Genomic DNA, 18,161 nt, shown 5'->3' with positions numbered 1-18,161 from the left:
CACTCCCATCACTGCCTGCCCGCCTGTGGAATGCTGACAATTGAAAGCCTGAAGGCAAAGCAGATATCATGCAACCCAGAGACAGACCTTCACGCTACCTTGTGTGCCAGAAACAATTACATATTCTTTTTGGAATCTTGGGTGTCCTAGTAACGCAGTTGAGCCTAGGGGTAAACTTTTGCATAATACTGGGAGCCCTGCATTTACCGATAATGAACATGAGAACCAGCGGAATAAAACCCCACAAGAATGAAAGACCTCACGGGAAGAAAGCCTTTCTGACTGTCTTCAGAAGGACTTATTTCAGCAAACCCAGCCCGCCCCTAGCCCTGGAAGAAGGAAGCTGCTCCACAAAAGCGAGGCATCACCAGCCAAGAGCTGTTTTCCTTTGACCAGATAAATAGCACAATACAGTCCCCCAGGAAAATTTTTTTTTTGCCTCTCTGCTTTCACTACTTGTAACATTTCTTTCAAGACGTAGCCTTTCAGTTTGAAAGTGATTACAGCCACAACCCTTTCTTTTCCTTTCTTTTAGCTTTGAGTAGGAAAGTGTTTTATAATCTCTAAGCCCCTGTATATAAATACAAGGCATTAATATCTTAACTTTCTAATGAGACTCACCCTCGATGGCTGTTGGCGTTTGCTCCAGTTGCTGGCACAGCCCAGCAGGAGCCTGGTGGAGCAGAGTGAGCACTGGCTTTGGAGTCAAGATCTGTTTCTACCGCTTATTAGCTCTGTGACCCAGCAAAGCACTCACTTCTGCAGCTAGAACTAAGGGTTTAAAGGTTAAAGAAATCAAAAGAACCCTAGCAGAATGTTACAGGTTGGATTGTGTTCCCCCAAAAGATATGTTAAAGTCCTAACACGTACTACCTAAGAATGTGACCTTATTTGGAAATAGTGCCTTGCGGATGTAATTAGCTGAGGTCATACTTGAGCAGGGTAACTTTAAATCCAATACAACTGGTGTCCTTATAAGAAGAGAAGAGACATAGAGACAGAGACACAGGAAGGAAAATACCATGTGACAATGGAGGCAGAGACTGGAGTGATACATCTACAAGCCAAGGAATGCCAAGGATTGCCAGCAACCACTAGAAGTCAGGAAGAGGCAAGGGCAGATTCTCCCCTACAGATTTCAGAGAGAGCATGGGACTGCTGACACCTTGATCTCAGAGTTCTGGCCTCCAGAACGGTGAGACAATAAATTTCTGTTGCTTTAAGCCACCCATTTTGTGGTACAGTAATCCCCCCTAATCCTCAGTTTCACTTTCCATGGTTTCAGTTGCCAGAGGTGAACCACAGTCCAAAAATATTGAGGGGAAAATTCCAGAAATAAGCAATTCATAAGTCTTAAATTGAGCACTGTTCTGAGTAGCGTGATGAAATCTTGTGCCATCCTGCTCCATCCAGCTGGGGACGTGAATTTTCTCTTTGTCCAGTGGATCCACACTGTATACACTACCACCCTTTAGTCACTTAGCAGCCATCTCCATTATCGATTGAGTGTCGCAGTATCACAGTGTTTGTGTTCAAGTAACTCTTATTTTACTAATGGGCCCAAAGCGCAAGAATAGTGATGCCAACAAGTCAGAGAAGAGAAAGAGAATGCCAAAGAGAAGTCGTAAAGTGCTTCCTTTAAGTGAAAAGGTGAAAGTTCTCAACTTAATAAGGAAAGAAAAAAATCATATACTGGGGTTGCGAAGATCTACAATAACTTTTATTACGGTGTATTGTTATAGTTGTTCTATTTTATTATTAGTTATTGTTGTTAATCTCTTATTGTGCCTAATTTATAAATTAAACTTTATCATAGGTATGTATATATAGGAAAAAACATAGTGTATACAGTCATGTGACACTTCACAGGGATATGTTCCGAGAAATGCGTGGTTAGGTGATTTCGTCGTCGTGTGAACATCACAGAGTGTGCTTACACAAACCTAGATGGTATAGCCTACTACACACCTAGGCTCTATAGTACTAATCTTATGGGACCACCCTCATACATGCAGTCTGTCATTGACCAAAATGTCTTTATGTGCTGCCTGACTATATATGATTCAATACTATCCACGGTTTCCGGCATCCACTAGGGGTCTTGGAACGTATTCCTCACAAATAAGAGAGGACTACTGTACTTAGTTACAGCAGCCCTAGGAAATAAATACATCCAGTTAACTTAGGCTTACTCATTAACCTCTCTCAGGCTTACCAATGGCATCATCAGACCAAGACAGCCATTGCTGGGCACCTACTGTCAGTGGCCCGGTTAAGAGATCTGGCTCTAAGGCAGAGCATAGTGGCTGTGTCCAGCTCTATTACTTCCCGGCTGGATGACCTTGAGCAGGTTAAATGACTTCTCTGGGCCTCGGTATCTTGGCAGTAAAACAAGGATTATAATGGTACCTAAATAATAGAGCTTCCATGAAGCATGAAAGAGATGACATTGTCAGGTACAAATGTCTGCTTTAGTTATTCTTTCCCAGATGATGGTAGGAGGCGAGTTCTGGGCACTTTTTAACCTTGTCAAGAGCATGGTCTCTTCATACCAGAACAGTGAGCTATGTGGAATCGAAGAGATAAAGAGCAATGTGGTCCCCTCCCCATGCATTCCTGCCACTTCCCCGAGGCTGTCCCAGAGTCTCCACAACAGATGTTCTAGGACCCTTGGGTTTGTGAGGATGCAGGTGTCAAAAGGCAGGAGATGCTTGGGGATGTCAGGAAGCTGGTGAGGACCTCTCCATCCTGTTCTGAGGCCCCTTGAATTGGTAATTGCAGCTCATAAAGAATTGGTCCTGGGACCAGCTCTTGAGGAAGGAAAGAGATTCAGAAGGAGGCAGGCTATGCTATGGCCGAGGAGTTTGCCCAGTATACACCTCCCTTGGGTCCATCCCCAGCTAGAAGGAATCCAGGTAGGAACTGATTACTCCTTGTAGCCAAATGCCCCAGAAAGATGTCTCAGAAAGATCTGAGACCCTCTAAGAATTACCTGCACTTTCCCGTGAGTTAGGTGACATCTTGATTACCCAAAAGCATTATCTTGACAGCAACAAGAATGACTGCCTCTCCATGAGTTTGTTTGGGTTTATTTCTGTTGTGTGGATATACCTAAGAGTGGAAGCGCTAGGTCATAGGGTGTGCTCATGTTCAGCATTGGTAGCTACTGCCAGTTTTCCAAAGTAGTTGTACCAACTTACACTCCTACTGATAGTGTGTGAGAGCGTTGTCACTCTTTTAAATTTTAGCCATTCTAGTGGGTGCATAATGACATTTCATTGTGGTTTTAATTTATATTTCTCCAATGACCAATGATGTTGAATACTTTTCACATACTCTTTTGCCACTTGCATATCCATCTTTATCACGATGTCCTTTCCTTGTTGATATGTAGTTAAGGTATTCTGGTGCCAAATGAGATGCATATATTACAGATATTTTTCTCTCACTCAATGGCTCGTCTCACTCTCTTAAAGGCATCTTTTCAGAACAGAAATTCTTCATTTTAAGTCCTATTTATCAATCTTTTCCTTTATAGGTAGTACTTTCAGTGTCCGACATAAGACATTTTTGTTACCCTTAAGGCAACGAAGATGTCTCCCCTGACTTCTATAGTGATAAAAGTCAAAATAGTGGTTAGGCTTTTAGGGAGGGGTAATGACTAGGAGGCAGTACAAGAAAGAGTCCAGGGGGCTGATTATGTTCTATTTCTTGATCTTGGTCATAATTATACTTGCTTGTTTACTTTCTAAATATTCATTGAACTGTATACTCGTTACTTGTACACTGTGCATGTGTGTTATACCACCATTAAAGTTTGAGACAGAGAGAGAGAAAACGCACAAACAAGAGCCACTAACTGAAGAGATACAACGTAATAACAGAAAAAAGTACTGTGAGAGATTAGAGGAAATATTACAGATTATATAACATCATAGGTTCTCAATCTACAGGAGCCAACCTTTCAGTAAATGTATTTTAGCAAAATACATTTAGTAAGTATAGTTTAAGACCAGAAACACTGATGTTGGTTAATAATACAACATTGAAAATAAACAGTTTGATTTTGAGCATAAAATCCCTCAATATTAGTAAGGCCTGACTGAAAGAGTTAAGCAAGCACGGAGCTTAAAGAGAAGCAGCAGGTTGCTCCAAATATTTGGTTTCACAAATTCTTTATCAAAATGCTCTAGCTGAGACATGGTAAGTCAACTTCTGACTTCCCACCCTCTGATGAAGAGCATGAGTAGTATGGTCTGTATAAAATGGTGGCTAATGAGTCTGAGGTAGTGAGGAGTCTTTGGGACTACAGCAGAAATGTCACAAGAATAGAACCTAAGGGTCCAGTAGAGTCACCATCCAAGCCAGAAATCCAATCAAGATGCCCAGCAGGGGTACAGTTAATACTAAACCATATCCCAAAACGCAGCCAGGCTCTGAACCTGAAGATGAGAGTCAACCCAACAGGAAATGCAGCCAAAGCAAGAATGAAGGTCACGTCAGGAGCTGTCCCTTCTATGGGTGAAAACGCCAAGATAGCACCAAAAGCAGCGGAGGGTCTGCCAGGGTCCTCATCCTGAGTCTCTTTGAAGAGAAAGCCAACCAACAGCCCATCCTCGGCTAGCCGGGGCGGCAGGTGTGTGTCTGCATGCTCTTCTGCCCTTAGCCAAGTAGGAGTGCACACCTGATGGCTGGTTCTGGCAGCTAGATCTCGAACTTGGAGACACTCTCCAAGAGGAGTCTGCAATGTGCAGGTGTGAATTCAGGCACTTTCTTCTGATACCTTTGATGCCTGCCTGTTAAATGACCACCTGTCCATTTCTTATCCTCTGTCATTGACAAGCAGGAGATTTCCAGGGAGCAAATGCAGACTGTTGGACAAATAAATCCTTCTGAAATGGTACAGAGTGAACCGATAAATAGAGCTTGATGAAGGAACTTAAGAAGACTAAGACAATCAGAAAAAGTCAACCTTGCAAATATGAGTGAGAAAAGCAACCTCAGGAACTCCTGGGTGGCATGGGGGGAAGGAGGGGAGAAATCCATAATTAGGATGATCCATGGACAGATAACAGGAATTCAAGCCCTAGAAATTCAAGCCCAAGTGCAGGAGTTTGCATTTCTAATCAGCTCATGCAGCATTGTGTTTTCAGAGTTCACCCATTTCTAATATCCAAGAGTTATCTTTTACAGTCATAGTCCTATAATTTATCACATCCAGGCATGCAAAACCATCCTTTTGCTAACATTAAACATCTTTAATCAGGACAATTTATAAGAGCACTTTAGGGCTTTAATGAAAGAAAGGCATTTGATACATGATATTTACAGTAATCATAATACGACAAGATTTAAAGTATAATTTTTTACAGTGTTAGATCAGGAAGCCAAATTGTCTGTGTTTTTAGTTAGTTATTTGCAATGCTTTGGGGAGGAATCAGCATCCAGAAATTAATTAACAGTTTGCCTTTACACAATTGTCAGTGTCATCACCGGGTATTGCCACTGGCTGCCAGCTCCCTTAGACCCTCGCTCTAGTGGCAATCAGCAAATGCGATTAATGTTAAACCACTTGTCCTAATAGCCAAAAGCCAAATGTCATACCACATGCAGGATCATAATTAAGCTTTAGGAAGTAGATGGATTTGGCTTTGTTAACCAAGAATTAACCCAAAATCTGGAGGCCACTTGAATTAGTGCTTGTGGAAAATATCCATTCCACCTCAGCCTTGGGGATTCCAGGACATTTTTCAGGGAGAGTAGTTTCATGTAAAGCTAAGATCCTTGAAATTCTTTTTCAAAAGGATCTAAACCTTTCTTTGTCAAGCTCTAAAGGTTCCCTCTGCCTTCTCTTCTGGGACCAGTCAAATTTACACACATTCCAGCTACATTTGAGTGAAATTCAAGTTCCTGTTTAGGTGTTCACTGTTAACCACAGGTCTCATGCTTCACAGCCCTCTTGACGTGTGTTTATTTGAAAAGGTGAGTTGATGAGCCGGTGCCTTCCTCGTAATTGACAAGTTCTACCTAACTCAGTGGGGCCCGCCTTCAACAGGCAGTGATGTGGGGCACGAAGCGAGGGAGAAATGTTACCTGGGTTACTGCCCACAGCCCCTTCAATAATAAAACAGTGTCCAGGCAGAGTGATGACAGACACTTTTAAGAGTTCAGATTTCCCTCAACTTCAAACCTAAACTCAATCATGAATACTGAAATAAGTGGAACATTACAGAACCCCAAAATTAAAACCAAAGCCCATTTTTCCATACAAGAGTTGTAGAAGGCTTGGTCCTCATCCAGGTGCCCACCTGTAGCACGTGGCCGGGGCCTCCTAGAGCATGGTGGGGTTCTAACGCCACCCTGGCTTCATTTGTTCCTCTCCTTGGTCCCCCCGTCCTGATTTATTTCCTATCATGAGTATAATTAAGGATAATTATTAATTCTAACTTGGTTTTGTGCATTTTCTAAGCTACTTAAGTCTTCTTTGGAAGAAGATAGAATATTATGTTTGAATTAGAGGAGGTGCCCTAAATCTTTCACTCAAAGCTAGTTTCCTCTTTTCTACATACAATTTTAATAAATTCAGTCACCTGATTTCACAACACACGGCAACTCAGAAGACCACAGCCGACAAAAAGAGTGATTGTTTCTTCCTGATGTAGCACAGCATATTCAGCCTACTTCCTCGATGTCGTTGAACACCACAGTAAATGAACAAATGAGCAAATAGGTCGACGAGCAATACCCTGTAGCTTAACAAGGAGAAGATGGAAACTATTCAAAAAGAAATAAAAGAAGCAAAAGCATAGCAATTGGGGTCCACTTGGGATGGGTGTTATCTACCCGTGGATTTTAGAAGCCTTTAATGATTACAGAGCTATAGTTAATATTGACAAGTATGACACTCTTGAAGAAAAAAGTCAAAGCATACTTGGGAATCTTTATTTAAGAAGATAGGGATGTGTACCATACACTAGAAAAATTTCTGTATGAAAATAAAGTTTTAATACATGACGGAGTGGTAATTTTCAGCTCCCTGGAAAATTCTCTTCTTTGCAATGCCTCATTCCCTGGCCATACTCAAACTAATATTGTGAGTTCTTCTCAGGTGGAAAGGACATCTCAGGAGAAGCAGTGTAGGTGGAGAATGCTCACCTAGAGCATTAGAGCTAGGTTCTGACTCGCTCCATCGTGATGAGTGGGGAACGATTCCAACCAAGCCCAGCATCATGCTGACATCCCTAAAAGAGTGCTCATTACTGCCAGCAAAGGGGGAGTTAACAGCAAGCATCCAAATAATTCACTCCTTTTCTCCACCAAGCCATTGACAATTAAGACTCCTGGACTGAATGTCTTGCAGAGAGACCTGAGGGCGGTGAGGGGCCCAAGTGCACCAAACCTTTGTTCCCGCAACGTCACAAAAGAGAGAAGATAGTTCCTGGTAGTATGCTCAGAATGTTTTGGACAAAGGGTGCTCCACAAATGGAAGACGTTATATAAGTGTTATTATTTGAGATTTGACTCCTGTTGTGATATAAATCACAGCCCTAGACTAAGGCAACCACAGACACTACTAGATATCTCCAGTGGCAACTCTGGCCAGTCCATTCCCGATTGAGCCCAGGAAGCAGCACGAGGCAGGGCTACAATTTCAGGAGACACTCCTGATAGTATCAGGAGCCTGTTTATCTCAACCAGCAGCCTGAACTTGGCACTTAACGCTCCTCAATTACAGTGAGCAAAGATTGACTTATTCTTTTTTGTTTACAGAATTATGCAAAACTCATCCCTGGAGCTACAGTAGGACTGCTTCAGAAGGACTCGGGAAACATTCTCCAGCTGATCATCTCGGCTTATGAAGTATGGCATTTTACAAGCGGCTTCTTTTTTTTTGCACTTCTTTGGTATTCAGAAACTAAGATGTGTTTTAGGCAGTTAAATGCACTTTCACTCGTTGCTAGAGACAGTGCTTATCCAAAGAAAATCTCCCTGCATTAATGCAGCCAAAATATAAATTTTGTTCACTTTATTTGCAGATAGTCTTCCTGAAAGGTGGGAAAGAATGTAGAAAAATCACAAACCTGATCATCAAGTTGAGGTGGTTTTTATAATAATAACCAACAATAGCACTGTCACCTGCAAAATTTTAATTCTACAGAAAAGGCTCCACGAGTCACACAATTCTTCTCTGCTTGAAAAAAAATTAAGTTTCAATTGCCAGTGAGTAACAGAGCTATGTGGAGAACTAACTCCACAGGCTTAATGAGACTACGTCATAACTCAGGGAAAAAACAGCAAAGCACACCAGGAACACCACTTTTTAGATTCTCTACTTTTGGGAACAAAGGAGATTCTCCACTGATTTTATGGTTTGATATATACATAATTTTTTGCCTTGACTTTGTAAATTAGTACCTTAGGACAGAATTCCTCCCTTAAAATAAGTTAAATACCTCCAGGATTGCTATGTTCTTTTTTTTCGTCCCCATTTCATAACTCAATTAATCAACGGTAGATGGCCATTGTCAACTCTTTTTTATTTTGGTTTCTAAATATCATCCTTCTTTACTTACAAAGAAAAATACACACACAAAGATGAAGATGAAGCTCTAAATTAGGACAGGAATGAAAAAAGTAAATTTTTATGAAGCAGTAGAGCTTTAACATTTGCTCTAAACAGCAGTTACATAATGAGTGGATAAAATTCTATTTTTGATGTTTTTAAATTATAAATAAATGACCCATATGCACTATATGCCAATACTTAGCATATGCTGAACCAGTGTCCCTTAAGTAAATGACATTTCAGAATCATTTGGGAAGATTTTTAAAAATAGGTGCATCCAGATTCCTTTCACAGACATCTTAGGAAAGTTTTAAGAGGAGGAAGAGCTACATATTTTGAAAAAAAACTCCCCACTGATTTTGACATCACCCCACCAATTTTGAAACTCACCTCAAGGGGGAAAAGCAAGATATTCCTTCTCAAACACATTTCCTCAGAGAATAAAATACAGATGTGTCCATTAAAATTATAGGATGAGGTTTTTTTCACTCAGATCTTCAGAAACTTTAGTTTTCCTAGCTCACATCAAAAGTTAATCACCACATTAGCTCGTGTTTGAAATTCTTCCAGACAGGAAAGCTTGTCAACAAAATACTATAAAGACCTTCCTCCCTCGTATGCAGTAATTAACGTTTTAATGTGTAGAATCAAATAAAGTCACATAGCAATTCTTCGCTAAATTAGAGCATACTCAATTTTCTGTAACCCAGCACTCTCAAAAGTGTTAGCCACTAACATCTTCAAAGGAATGAAGCAAATTAGAAAACAGTGAATTGTCAAAAACTTTTTCCCCTCCTCTCTGACCAGCCCAGTCTGACAGAGCAATGCCCCTGCTTGCTCTGTCAGAGATTATGTCTCATGTTATGGTCCCACATCACTCACAGAACTTACAGGGTAGTTGAAATCAAGGCATCGAACATTTGAAGTGAATCTCGTGTCCTTATTTTACTGTCTCAAAAATACAAGGAAGTGTCTATTGGTCTTATGCCCAACAATCTTGCTCTGGAGTTATTGAAACTTTATGATTCGCTGGGTGAAGTATGCAACAGATCTTGGCACTAGTTCAAATTATTTTTCTATTCTGTTAATTTAAAATCTATTCTAAAAGGACTTTAAAATATGAGGATCCATAGACTGGATTTCTTTCCAAGCTATAAAAAGAGAGAGAAGGAAAGCGAATATACTGAAAGAAAACATAAAACACTTCTGACTGACTCCTAGTGGGGCAGAGGCAGACAAGTTGTGTTTATACTAAGTGACTGTGAACTTCAGCTCAGTGCCATATTGACATAAAAAAACCTTAAATACCAGATGTGTATTCATCTGACCATCATTCGCTAATTTCCTTCCTTCCCTAACCACATAATAAAAGCTACTGAAATAACAATGCTCCCAGGGGTAAGCTCCTCTACTGGCATTTAAGCTCCAGAAGGAAGTGACTTGGTTTATTTTGCTTTGCCTGGTTCATAGTAGATGCTCAATAAATGAATGAATGACATGATGAAATATACAACTAAACATTTATGTCCTTTTTGGAGGAAATTCACATTAAAATATTCCTGTTGAAATTTGCAGTATGATATTCAAATTATATCAATGCTGAGATTTCCTTGATTTTGGTCAGATTATGTCACCCACTACTCCTAATTGCTGTCATATACAGACTTTCATGTCATATCCCTCATTTCTCATTTAGCTCCTGAGTCATTGTGCCACTGTCTCCAACACTACTCCTGTCTTAATTCTTGACAATTTCAGCATAAATGTATATATATAATCCCTCCCATAACCTGGCCTCTCGGTTTCTTGAACTCTGCTTATAAAATGATCTTGTCCCCTTCCCATAAGTACCTTCTCATACTTTCCTTTTCTTGTCCTACCTTAAACCTTGTCATTGCCAATAAACTCCTCTATAATCTCAACTGCTTGCAACCCATTCGCTGCTCATCACTTCCTATCTTTTCAGTTCACTCTGGCTAGTTCCCCTAATATTTCTTCCAATCCCTGAGGATCTCCAATTAATTGACCCTACCCTCTCTTTACAGTTCCTCATTCCCTTGATGTTCTCTCCTGCGTGGGCCCCCAGCTTAAATTCAATCACTATGATCAGTCCTTCAACACACTCTCAACTCCCCTCCACTGCATCAGAAAATTTCGTTGGCTCTATCTTCAAAATTATTTAGAATTTGATCCGGTCACTGCCTCCACTGTCCCCATCCTGGTTAGAGCCACCATCTTGATTCAATTTGAATTATTGCAAAAGCCTCCTAACTGCTGTTTCCTATATTTACCTTTGGTTTCCTATGTTCTGTTTTCAACAAAACAGCTAGAATTTTCCTTTAAAAATATTGTCAGCTTGTATAACTTTTCTGTAGATAACCCTAATTGTCTTCTCCTTTTACATGGAGGAAAAGCCAAATTCTTTACAACAGTCTGCTAGGACCCCACCAGATCTGTTCCCCTCCACCCCATTACTTCTTTGATTTCACCTCCTATTATTCTTCTCTGTCTCTGCTCCAACCCTGGCCTCCTTGCTGTTCTCTTCCCAGAGCAAGCCGGGCATGCTCCTGCCTTAGGACCTTTGCATTGACTGTATCTTCTTCTTGGAACGCTCTTTCCACATATCTGCATGGCTGATTTCTCCTAACTTCCTTGCAATATCACCTTCTTAATGAATCCTACTCTGACTACTTATTATTATTTTTTGTGTGTGTGAGGAAGACTAGCCCCGAGCCAACATCTGATGCCAATCCTCCTCATTTTTTGCTGAGGAAGATTGGCCCTGGACTAACATTCATGCCCATCTTCCTCTACTTTATAGGGGAAGCCACCACAGCAGGGCTTGACAAGTGGTGCGTCAGTGCGCGGCCGGAATCCGAACCTGGGAACTCCAGGCCGCTGAAGTGGAGCGTGTGCACTTACTCGCTGCACCACCGGGCCAGACCCCTGACTACTTTTTAAAAATTGCCACCTATACCCCCTGCACACACACTCTTAATCTTCAGCATCCCATCCTAACTTTTTTCCATAGCATTTATCACCTTCTAGTGTGTTCATAATTTTCTTATTTTTTATGTTGTTTCCTTTCTGTCTTCCCACAGTGAAATATAAACTATGAGAGGTCAGCTGTTTTACTGGGTTTTGTTTCCCAAGCACCTAAAACAGTGTCTGGTACAGAGTGCATATTCAATAAATATTTTCTAAATAAATAAACTCATAATGTAACTAGTTGGAATGAAACAGATTTAAAGAGTAAATCTTAATGCTAAATTGGCAGAATTTGAAATTTTAAGACATGATGGAAATAGTCTTTAACATTGAGAAATGACACTTCAATCTCTGATGACCATATTCCAAAAAGTCAGCCTGTGTCCATCTACTGAAGAGTGAAAATACGGGGCAAATAAGCAGGGAAGAGGAATGCCATAGTATTTACAGTCAGCAACTTAGAGTTTGGAGCAGGGCACGGTTATCTTACCGTGCAGTTGGCAAAATTATACTTAAGGAAAGTTTGAAGCTGAGTATGCTTTTAAAATTCAAGCAATGAAATGGGTAAGGGATACAAATCCTTTTAGATGAACTGAAGAATAACTTAATTCATAATATTTTACAATTTGTTTTTCTTTTGTTTTATTTCTAATAATTTTTTTGTCCTTCAAATACAGACTTAGATTTTGTAAAAGAAACAGGAATAGAGAAAGTCTGAATAATAACACTAGCTTTCTCCCCAAACAAACAGCTCTCCCTTCCTCCTTCCTTGACATTCTTCCTCCTGGAAAACATTGCCTTTGTCTCCTCCTCTGCCGTAACCTATATGCCTCATATCTAGTCTTCCTCCATTCACTCTACGTGTTCACATTTACCAACCACCTCCAGTTCCTGATCCTCATGCCTCGGGCCAGGGTGAATGCAATAACATCCTAGTTTTCTTGACTCAAGTCTTCCGGGCCCCTCTATCAGTGTGTCCTGCATACAACTTCCAGACAACTTCCCTGCAGCTGTATTTTCAGTAGACTCGGCCGCTGCTTAAAATCTTCAGGTAATGTTTCTTCAGGTCTTAACTCGTCTCTCCAAACCTCAGTGCTCTTTGTTGTCTGGTGTCTCCCAGGACTGTAGGAGTGCAGGCTTGGTCTGAGCCCCACGTGTCTCTGTTCTATACCACTGCTGGCATTGAGCTTTCTCTCTTCTGGTCTCCTTGCCTGAAATACTGTTGTCATCCCCTCCACACATCTAAATCCCACACAGTCATTGAAGACCAGACTTGTAATACTTCTGCCTTCACCAACCACCCTCTTTTCTGAACTGTCCCAAACTCTAATCTGTATTATACAAATGTTTTTTAGCTTAATAGTACATTGAGTGCCATCTGTGTTAATTTCTACACTTGGTTCCGTCTTGTTTTTTTCAGCAAGATGATAATTATCTTGAGGGCAGAAATCCAGTCTTATCCTCATTGCCCCAGATTTGACTCCACACTAAATGTACAATAGGTACTCGATAAATTCCAATATTGATTTCAAGGCACAGCTCCTCCCACATTTTAACATCTTTAAAATTGGGATACGTTTATAATTAACAGTGTCTTACAAATGCTGTCAGCCAGGCAAAAGTCACAATGTGGTTTTCATTGCCTACATATGTGTGAACTTGGCTGTTACTGTGTATGTTGTTGTACTTCAATTCGTTAAATGCACTCTTGGTACTATAATTGTTGAGTACAATTACCGTTTTAAAATATCTTCAAAAAGTTTGCACTATAATTCGATATTGAAATGAAAAGTTATTGTACATGCAGAAGTGTACTAAAACAGAGCAGCAGGGTATAAATTTGATATCAGCGAAGCAAATATTCATTGTTGGAGTAATGACTGCAATTCTGTATTCCTTGCAAAGCAACAACCAGCTGCTTTATAGGTCCTAAGAAATGATGACACTTACAAGTAAAGGAAGCTGTTGTCATATTTTGTCACTGAGCTATGAGCAAAAGTATTGCCTTTTATATGCCAAGCAATGCAACTTAGGGCTGGAGAATTTGCCAAATCCCTCACAATGGATAAAATAATTTTCGAAGCAATCATAGGCTGACAGGATTGATTCATATGTTGTGCAGAATGATCTTGAGGTATTTTGTCACAAAATATTGGTGTATCTTATAATTCACGGTGTCTTAGATTCGATAAAATATGATAAGCGTATGTGTGTGTGTATATCTTGCTTGCTTGCTTTCTTGATTGAGAATATGATGAATTTCTTTCAGACCCAAGTTAATTTTATTCATTTGTAGTTTAATGAACATAATTCACGGATTCTTCTTCTGGCTGTATTTTTTGGTTGTGACTTCGTTTTAACTTCTCATGTCTTAACTGAAGGAGCTACGGTCTGAGGTGGAACTGGAAGTATTAGGAGACACAGAAGGACTCAACCTGTCCTTCACAGCTCTCTGCGACAACAGAACCCCCGTCCCACACCAAAAGAAATGCTCCCACATGAAGGTGGGAGACACAGTAAGTAGACGGCCGTAGATCATCTGAAAAAAATAAGTCACAAGTTACCTTAGTTCACTGAAGGTGGACTTTTCCTTTCAAAAATTTCAAAAGTGATTTTCAAAGATTTCCCAATAAGTGCTTTTGGCAAAGCTGGTCCCCGTGCAGCTTTGTTTTCGATGCTGATCACCATGCATTTTGGTGGATAGAAGAAGAAGATAATTAGTATTTTCTTTTCCAGGCTTCATTCAACGTGACTGTGAGTATACCAAACTGTGAGAGAAGAGGCAGGCACATTATCATAAAGCCTGTGGGGCTGGGAGATGCCCTAGAAATACTTGTCAGTCCAGAATGTGACTGTGACTGTCAGAAAGAAGTGGAAGTGAACAGCTCCAAATGCCACAATGGGAACGGCTCCTTCCAGTGTGGGGTGTGTGCCTGCAACCCCGGCCACATGGGTCCCCGCTGCGAGTGCGGGGAGGACATGCTGAGCACAGATTCCTGCAAGGAGGCCCTAGATCTCCCCTCGTGCAGTGGGAGAGGCGATTGCTACTGTGGGCAGTGCATCTGTCACCTGTCTCCCTATGGAAATATTTATGGGCCTTTCTGCCAGTGTGACAATTTCTCCTGCGTGAGACACAAAGGACTGCTCTGTGGAGGTAGGCCATGTCTAAATCCACCTTACACGGCACCTGTGCAAGTAGCATGAAGGGGCTTTGTGTTCTTTGCACCTTCCACAGCTGCCTGGGCATAGTAGATGCTCAATAAATATTTGTTGCTCAACTGACTGGGTTACTCTTTAGACCTAAGGTAACTGATGCTTCTCTTGTATTTTTTCTGGCTCTTGCATTCTCTTGGGGTAAGATCTCTGCCAACCGAATTTACATCTCTATCATCATTTCCCTAAGAGTAAGTAGGAAGAGATGGAAAAGCTTTCTCTTTGATTATTACCCAGACTCTGCAAAACTGTGTGTAATTTGAAGTTCATTATCTTCCAGACTTTTCTGGATCAGGCTGCTGGGTATCTGACCCAACTCTTAAACGCCTATTACTTTGAAAAAATAAAAAGCTAGGCTGCTTACGGAGCATACTGCCAAGGACAAGGGACACAAAAATACTAAATGGACTTTCAGAGCCTTCATTCATTCCATAAATATTTATTAAACACCCATTATGTGACAGATACTAGGTTAGACACAGGGTATAATAAGATGAGTAAGGACATATGTAAGGAAGGCCATGGAAAGGGTAAAAAGGAAAAATTTCTTGGGATTTTTTGAGATCGAGAAAAGTTTTTAAATAGCAGAAATATTTACATTTTAATATCCTTTGTAGATGTAAAATCACTGTAGTTTAAGAATATATTACATATAACATGACTATTATAAAATCATTCTGTTATACACACATATATTTAAGTATAATCTATTCAGACAAGAATTACAAATATGTTAATATACTTTCAAATGATATAAATGTGTGTTACAATTGAAATGTTAACTGACTGCTGAGTTTAAGCTCTCACGTGTGCTTTTTCACAGTGTGTGAGCAGGCAGCTTTTCAAAACAGAAAGCCATTATCTTGAGAGAAAACTAAGCAAGTTATGTTTTCAAACCACAGTGTCAGGAACATATAAAAGAGACTGATTTTCAGGAAAAAAAGGCCTGAGCAAAGACAGCTCAAAGAATTCCAAGCTCTTTGAAAACCATTTGATACCCTTAGAAGTACCTACATTTCATTTCTTTGCTGCTGCTGTTGCTACCAATAGGTTCCTCTGAGGCTGCCTTCTTTCTTTCCCCCAGAGAGTGAAAAATTTAGGGTCTGTCCAGATTGAGACACATTTCTCTCCCCTTTCTTTCAAAGGTGTATTTCCTTACATAACAGGTGTGTTTCCAAACCCACATCGGTCCTCTTTTCCCAACATGCAGACAGGACATAGTCTGAAGCCAGAGGCCATCTCCACATCTTGGAAAGAATATATTAAGCTGAGCCCAGATTGCATTTCTAATAGCAATCTTTTAATAAAATATGTGCTCAAAACATTTGAAATTACCTTAAAAAAATTTTAAGTGTAATCTAATACAATATTAGCAATATTTAACAATTTTATTTATTTATTTATTTTTCCCCCCAAAGTCCTAGTAGATAGCTGTATGTCATAGCTGCACATCCCCCCAGTTGCTGCATGTGGGACGTGGCCTCAGCATGGACAGAGAAGCGGTGTGTCGGTGCACGCCCGGGATCCGAACCCGGGCCACCAGCAGCGGAGCACAAGCACTTAACCGCTAAGCCACGGGGCCAGCCCCAATATTAGCAATATTGACCCCACTTATATTTCACCCTTTAAATCTTAGATCAAACAGATCGAGGGCAGTGTAAATTGCTTAACTGTGTTCAGCAACAACACAGTTCTTCTGGTTTCTCAACAGTCTTTCATTTTATTTTGTATCATTCGTGTGAACAGACATAAACTCAAAAAGAGTTGACTTGGTCTGTGCTTTGTATTTCAGAAGGCCTGACAATAGTGCCACTCTTTGTATTGGATACAGTGATTGCTAAAGAAAATCTATTTAGAAAATACAATTATTTCTTCAATTGGACTCAGAAAACATCACCAATGCCAATTTCCATCATACTTTGGGGTACTTACAATCCTCAACCATTACCATTTCTCAAAAGCTATTTTGTTTGTTAGTTACATTGCAAACAATGTTACTCTATTACTAGTAACTTTCTCTTTAAAAAGGTATAATAAAATTAAGTACAATTATTCAAATTCAACAAATAGCTATGAAGTACCTACGGTGTGCTTGGCATTGTTCTTAGTATAAAAATTGTGCCTGGCCTTGTGAACAGACACTCTGTCATTGCTGCTGTTTGCAACAGAGGCCTGAATATGCCACAGCTTCACTTCTTGTGTAGATCTGACTTATTTTACAACTACTGTACTCAGCAATGTGCTGCTTCTCTGAAGGGCTATTATCACAGTGTCCTTTTTCATGTGCTTTCTTTCATCCATCTGCAAGCACTCACAGATATAGGGCTCCATTGATTTTTTCCCTTGCCCAAATTCCATTAGTCTTTTATATTTTGATTCTAAGAGACTGGAAACTCTAACAGGCAAATGGCATTACAGAAAAAACTTCCTGCCATTATGCACTTACAGTTATCAGTCAATGGCATTCCAGAAATATCTATCCCTCTGAAAGGAGTCTGATGATTTTTTCTTGATCTTTGGTTATCATCTTGCCTCTACATGAAACCATTATGAAGCTTTTGTTATTGTTGTTGTATGAACAGGAACTTTAGATAATTGGTTGCTTGTGGATATCAATTAGCAACTTTTGTGACCAGGTTGATGGTTCTGGAAGGCCTGCAGAAAGGAGGTTTTCTAAATTTCTGCCAAGTAATTCTTACGTGCAGTGATACCCTTGGGCATTCTCAAAGCATTTGGAAATGCACATTTCATTTTACAATATTATGTTGTATTAATTTTTCAGAATAAACTTCAATATAGAAATCCCTGCCTATCACGAAAGTAAGTTTCCCCTTTTGCTGAGGAAGAAACAAAAATCAATAGTAGTTGGGGGCCGGCCCCGTGGAGTAGCGGTTAAGCGCACGCGCTCTGCTGCTGGCAGCCTGGGTTCGGATCCCCGGCGAGCACTGAGGCGCTGCTTGTCAAGCCATGCTGTGGCGGCGTCCCATAAAACGTGGAGGAAGATGGGCACGGATGTTAGCTCAGGGCCAGTCATCCTCAGCAAAAAGAGGAGGATTGGCACGGATGTTAGCTCAGGGCTGATCTTCCTCACAGAAAAAAAAAAAAAAGAAAAAAAAAAAAGCAATAGTAGTCTAGAGGGTAACTTACATATAAAAATTAAATTAATAGTTTTGGCCTAAATCACCTAACTATTCTTAGCTTTGAGTTAATTAGTTCAATTATGAATTAAATAGGTTATAAAATGCAGTTGGAATATGTCTTAATGTTATGAATCCAGATAAATTTCAATTCATCTCTCACTAGAGAGTACATGTCTTTTTAGTATATATATTACTACATACTCAATTACTATAAATATATATTATGCCAAGAGCAATCAGAATCCAACTTCAAA

The 18,161-nt window shown here is 40.2% G+C and overlaps 1 protein-coding gene across 1 annotated transcript in view; it reads left to right on the top strand.

Moving 5' to 3' along the window:
• Window positions 1-18,161, top strand: part of ITGB6 (integrin subunit beta 6) — a 69,346-nt gene that overhangs the window by 29,561 nt on the left and 21,624 nt on the right. The window contains exons 9-11 of the mRNA XM_004428277.3: window positions 7,771-7,860; window positions 13,936-14,070; window positions 14,291-14,708. Coding sequence (XP_004428334.1) covers window positions 7,771-7,860; window positions 13,936-14,070; window positions 14,291-14,708 — 643 coding nt within the window. The remainder of the gene's footprint in view (window positions 1-7,770; window positions 7,861-13,935; window positions 14,071-14,290; window positions 14,709-18,161) is intronic.

This window comes from Ceratotherium simum, chromosome 9 (genome assembly GCF_057802395.1).
Source record: "Ceratotherium simum simum isolate JZ-2026a chromosome 9, ASM5780239v1, whole genome shotgun sequence".
In the NCBI taxonomy this organism is placed as follows: Eukaryota; Metazoa; Chordata; class Mammalia; order Perissodactyla; family Rhinocerotidae; genus Ceratotherium; species Ceratotherium simum.
The sequence above is the reverse complement of the archived record's forward strand: the minus strand, read 5'-3'. Positions and strand labels throughout refer to the sequence as shown.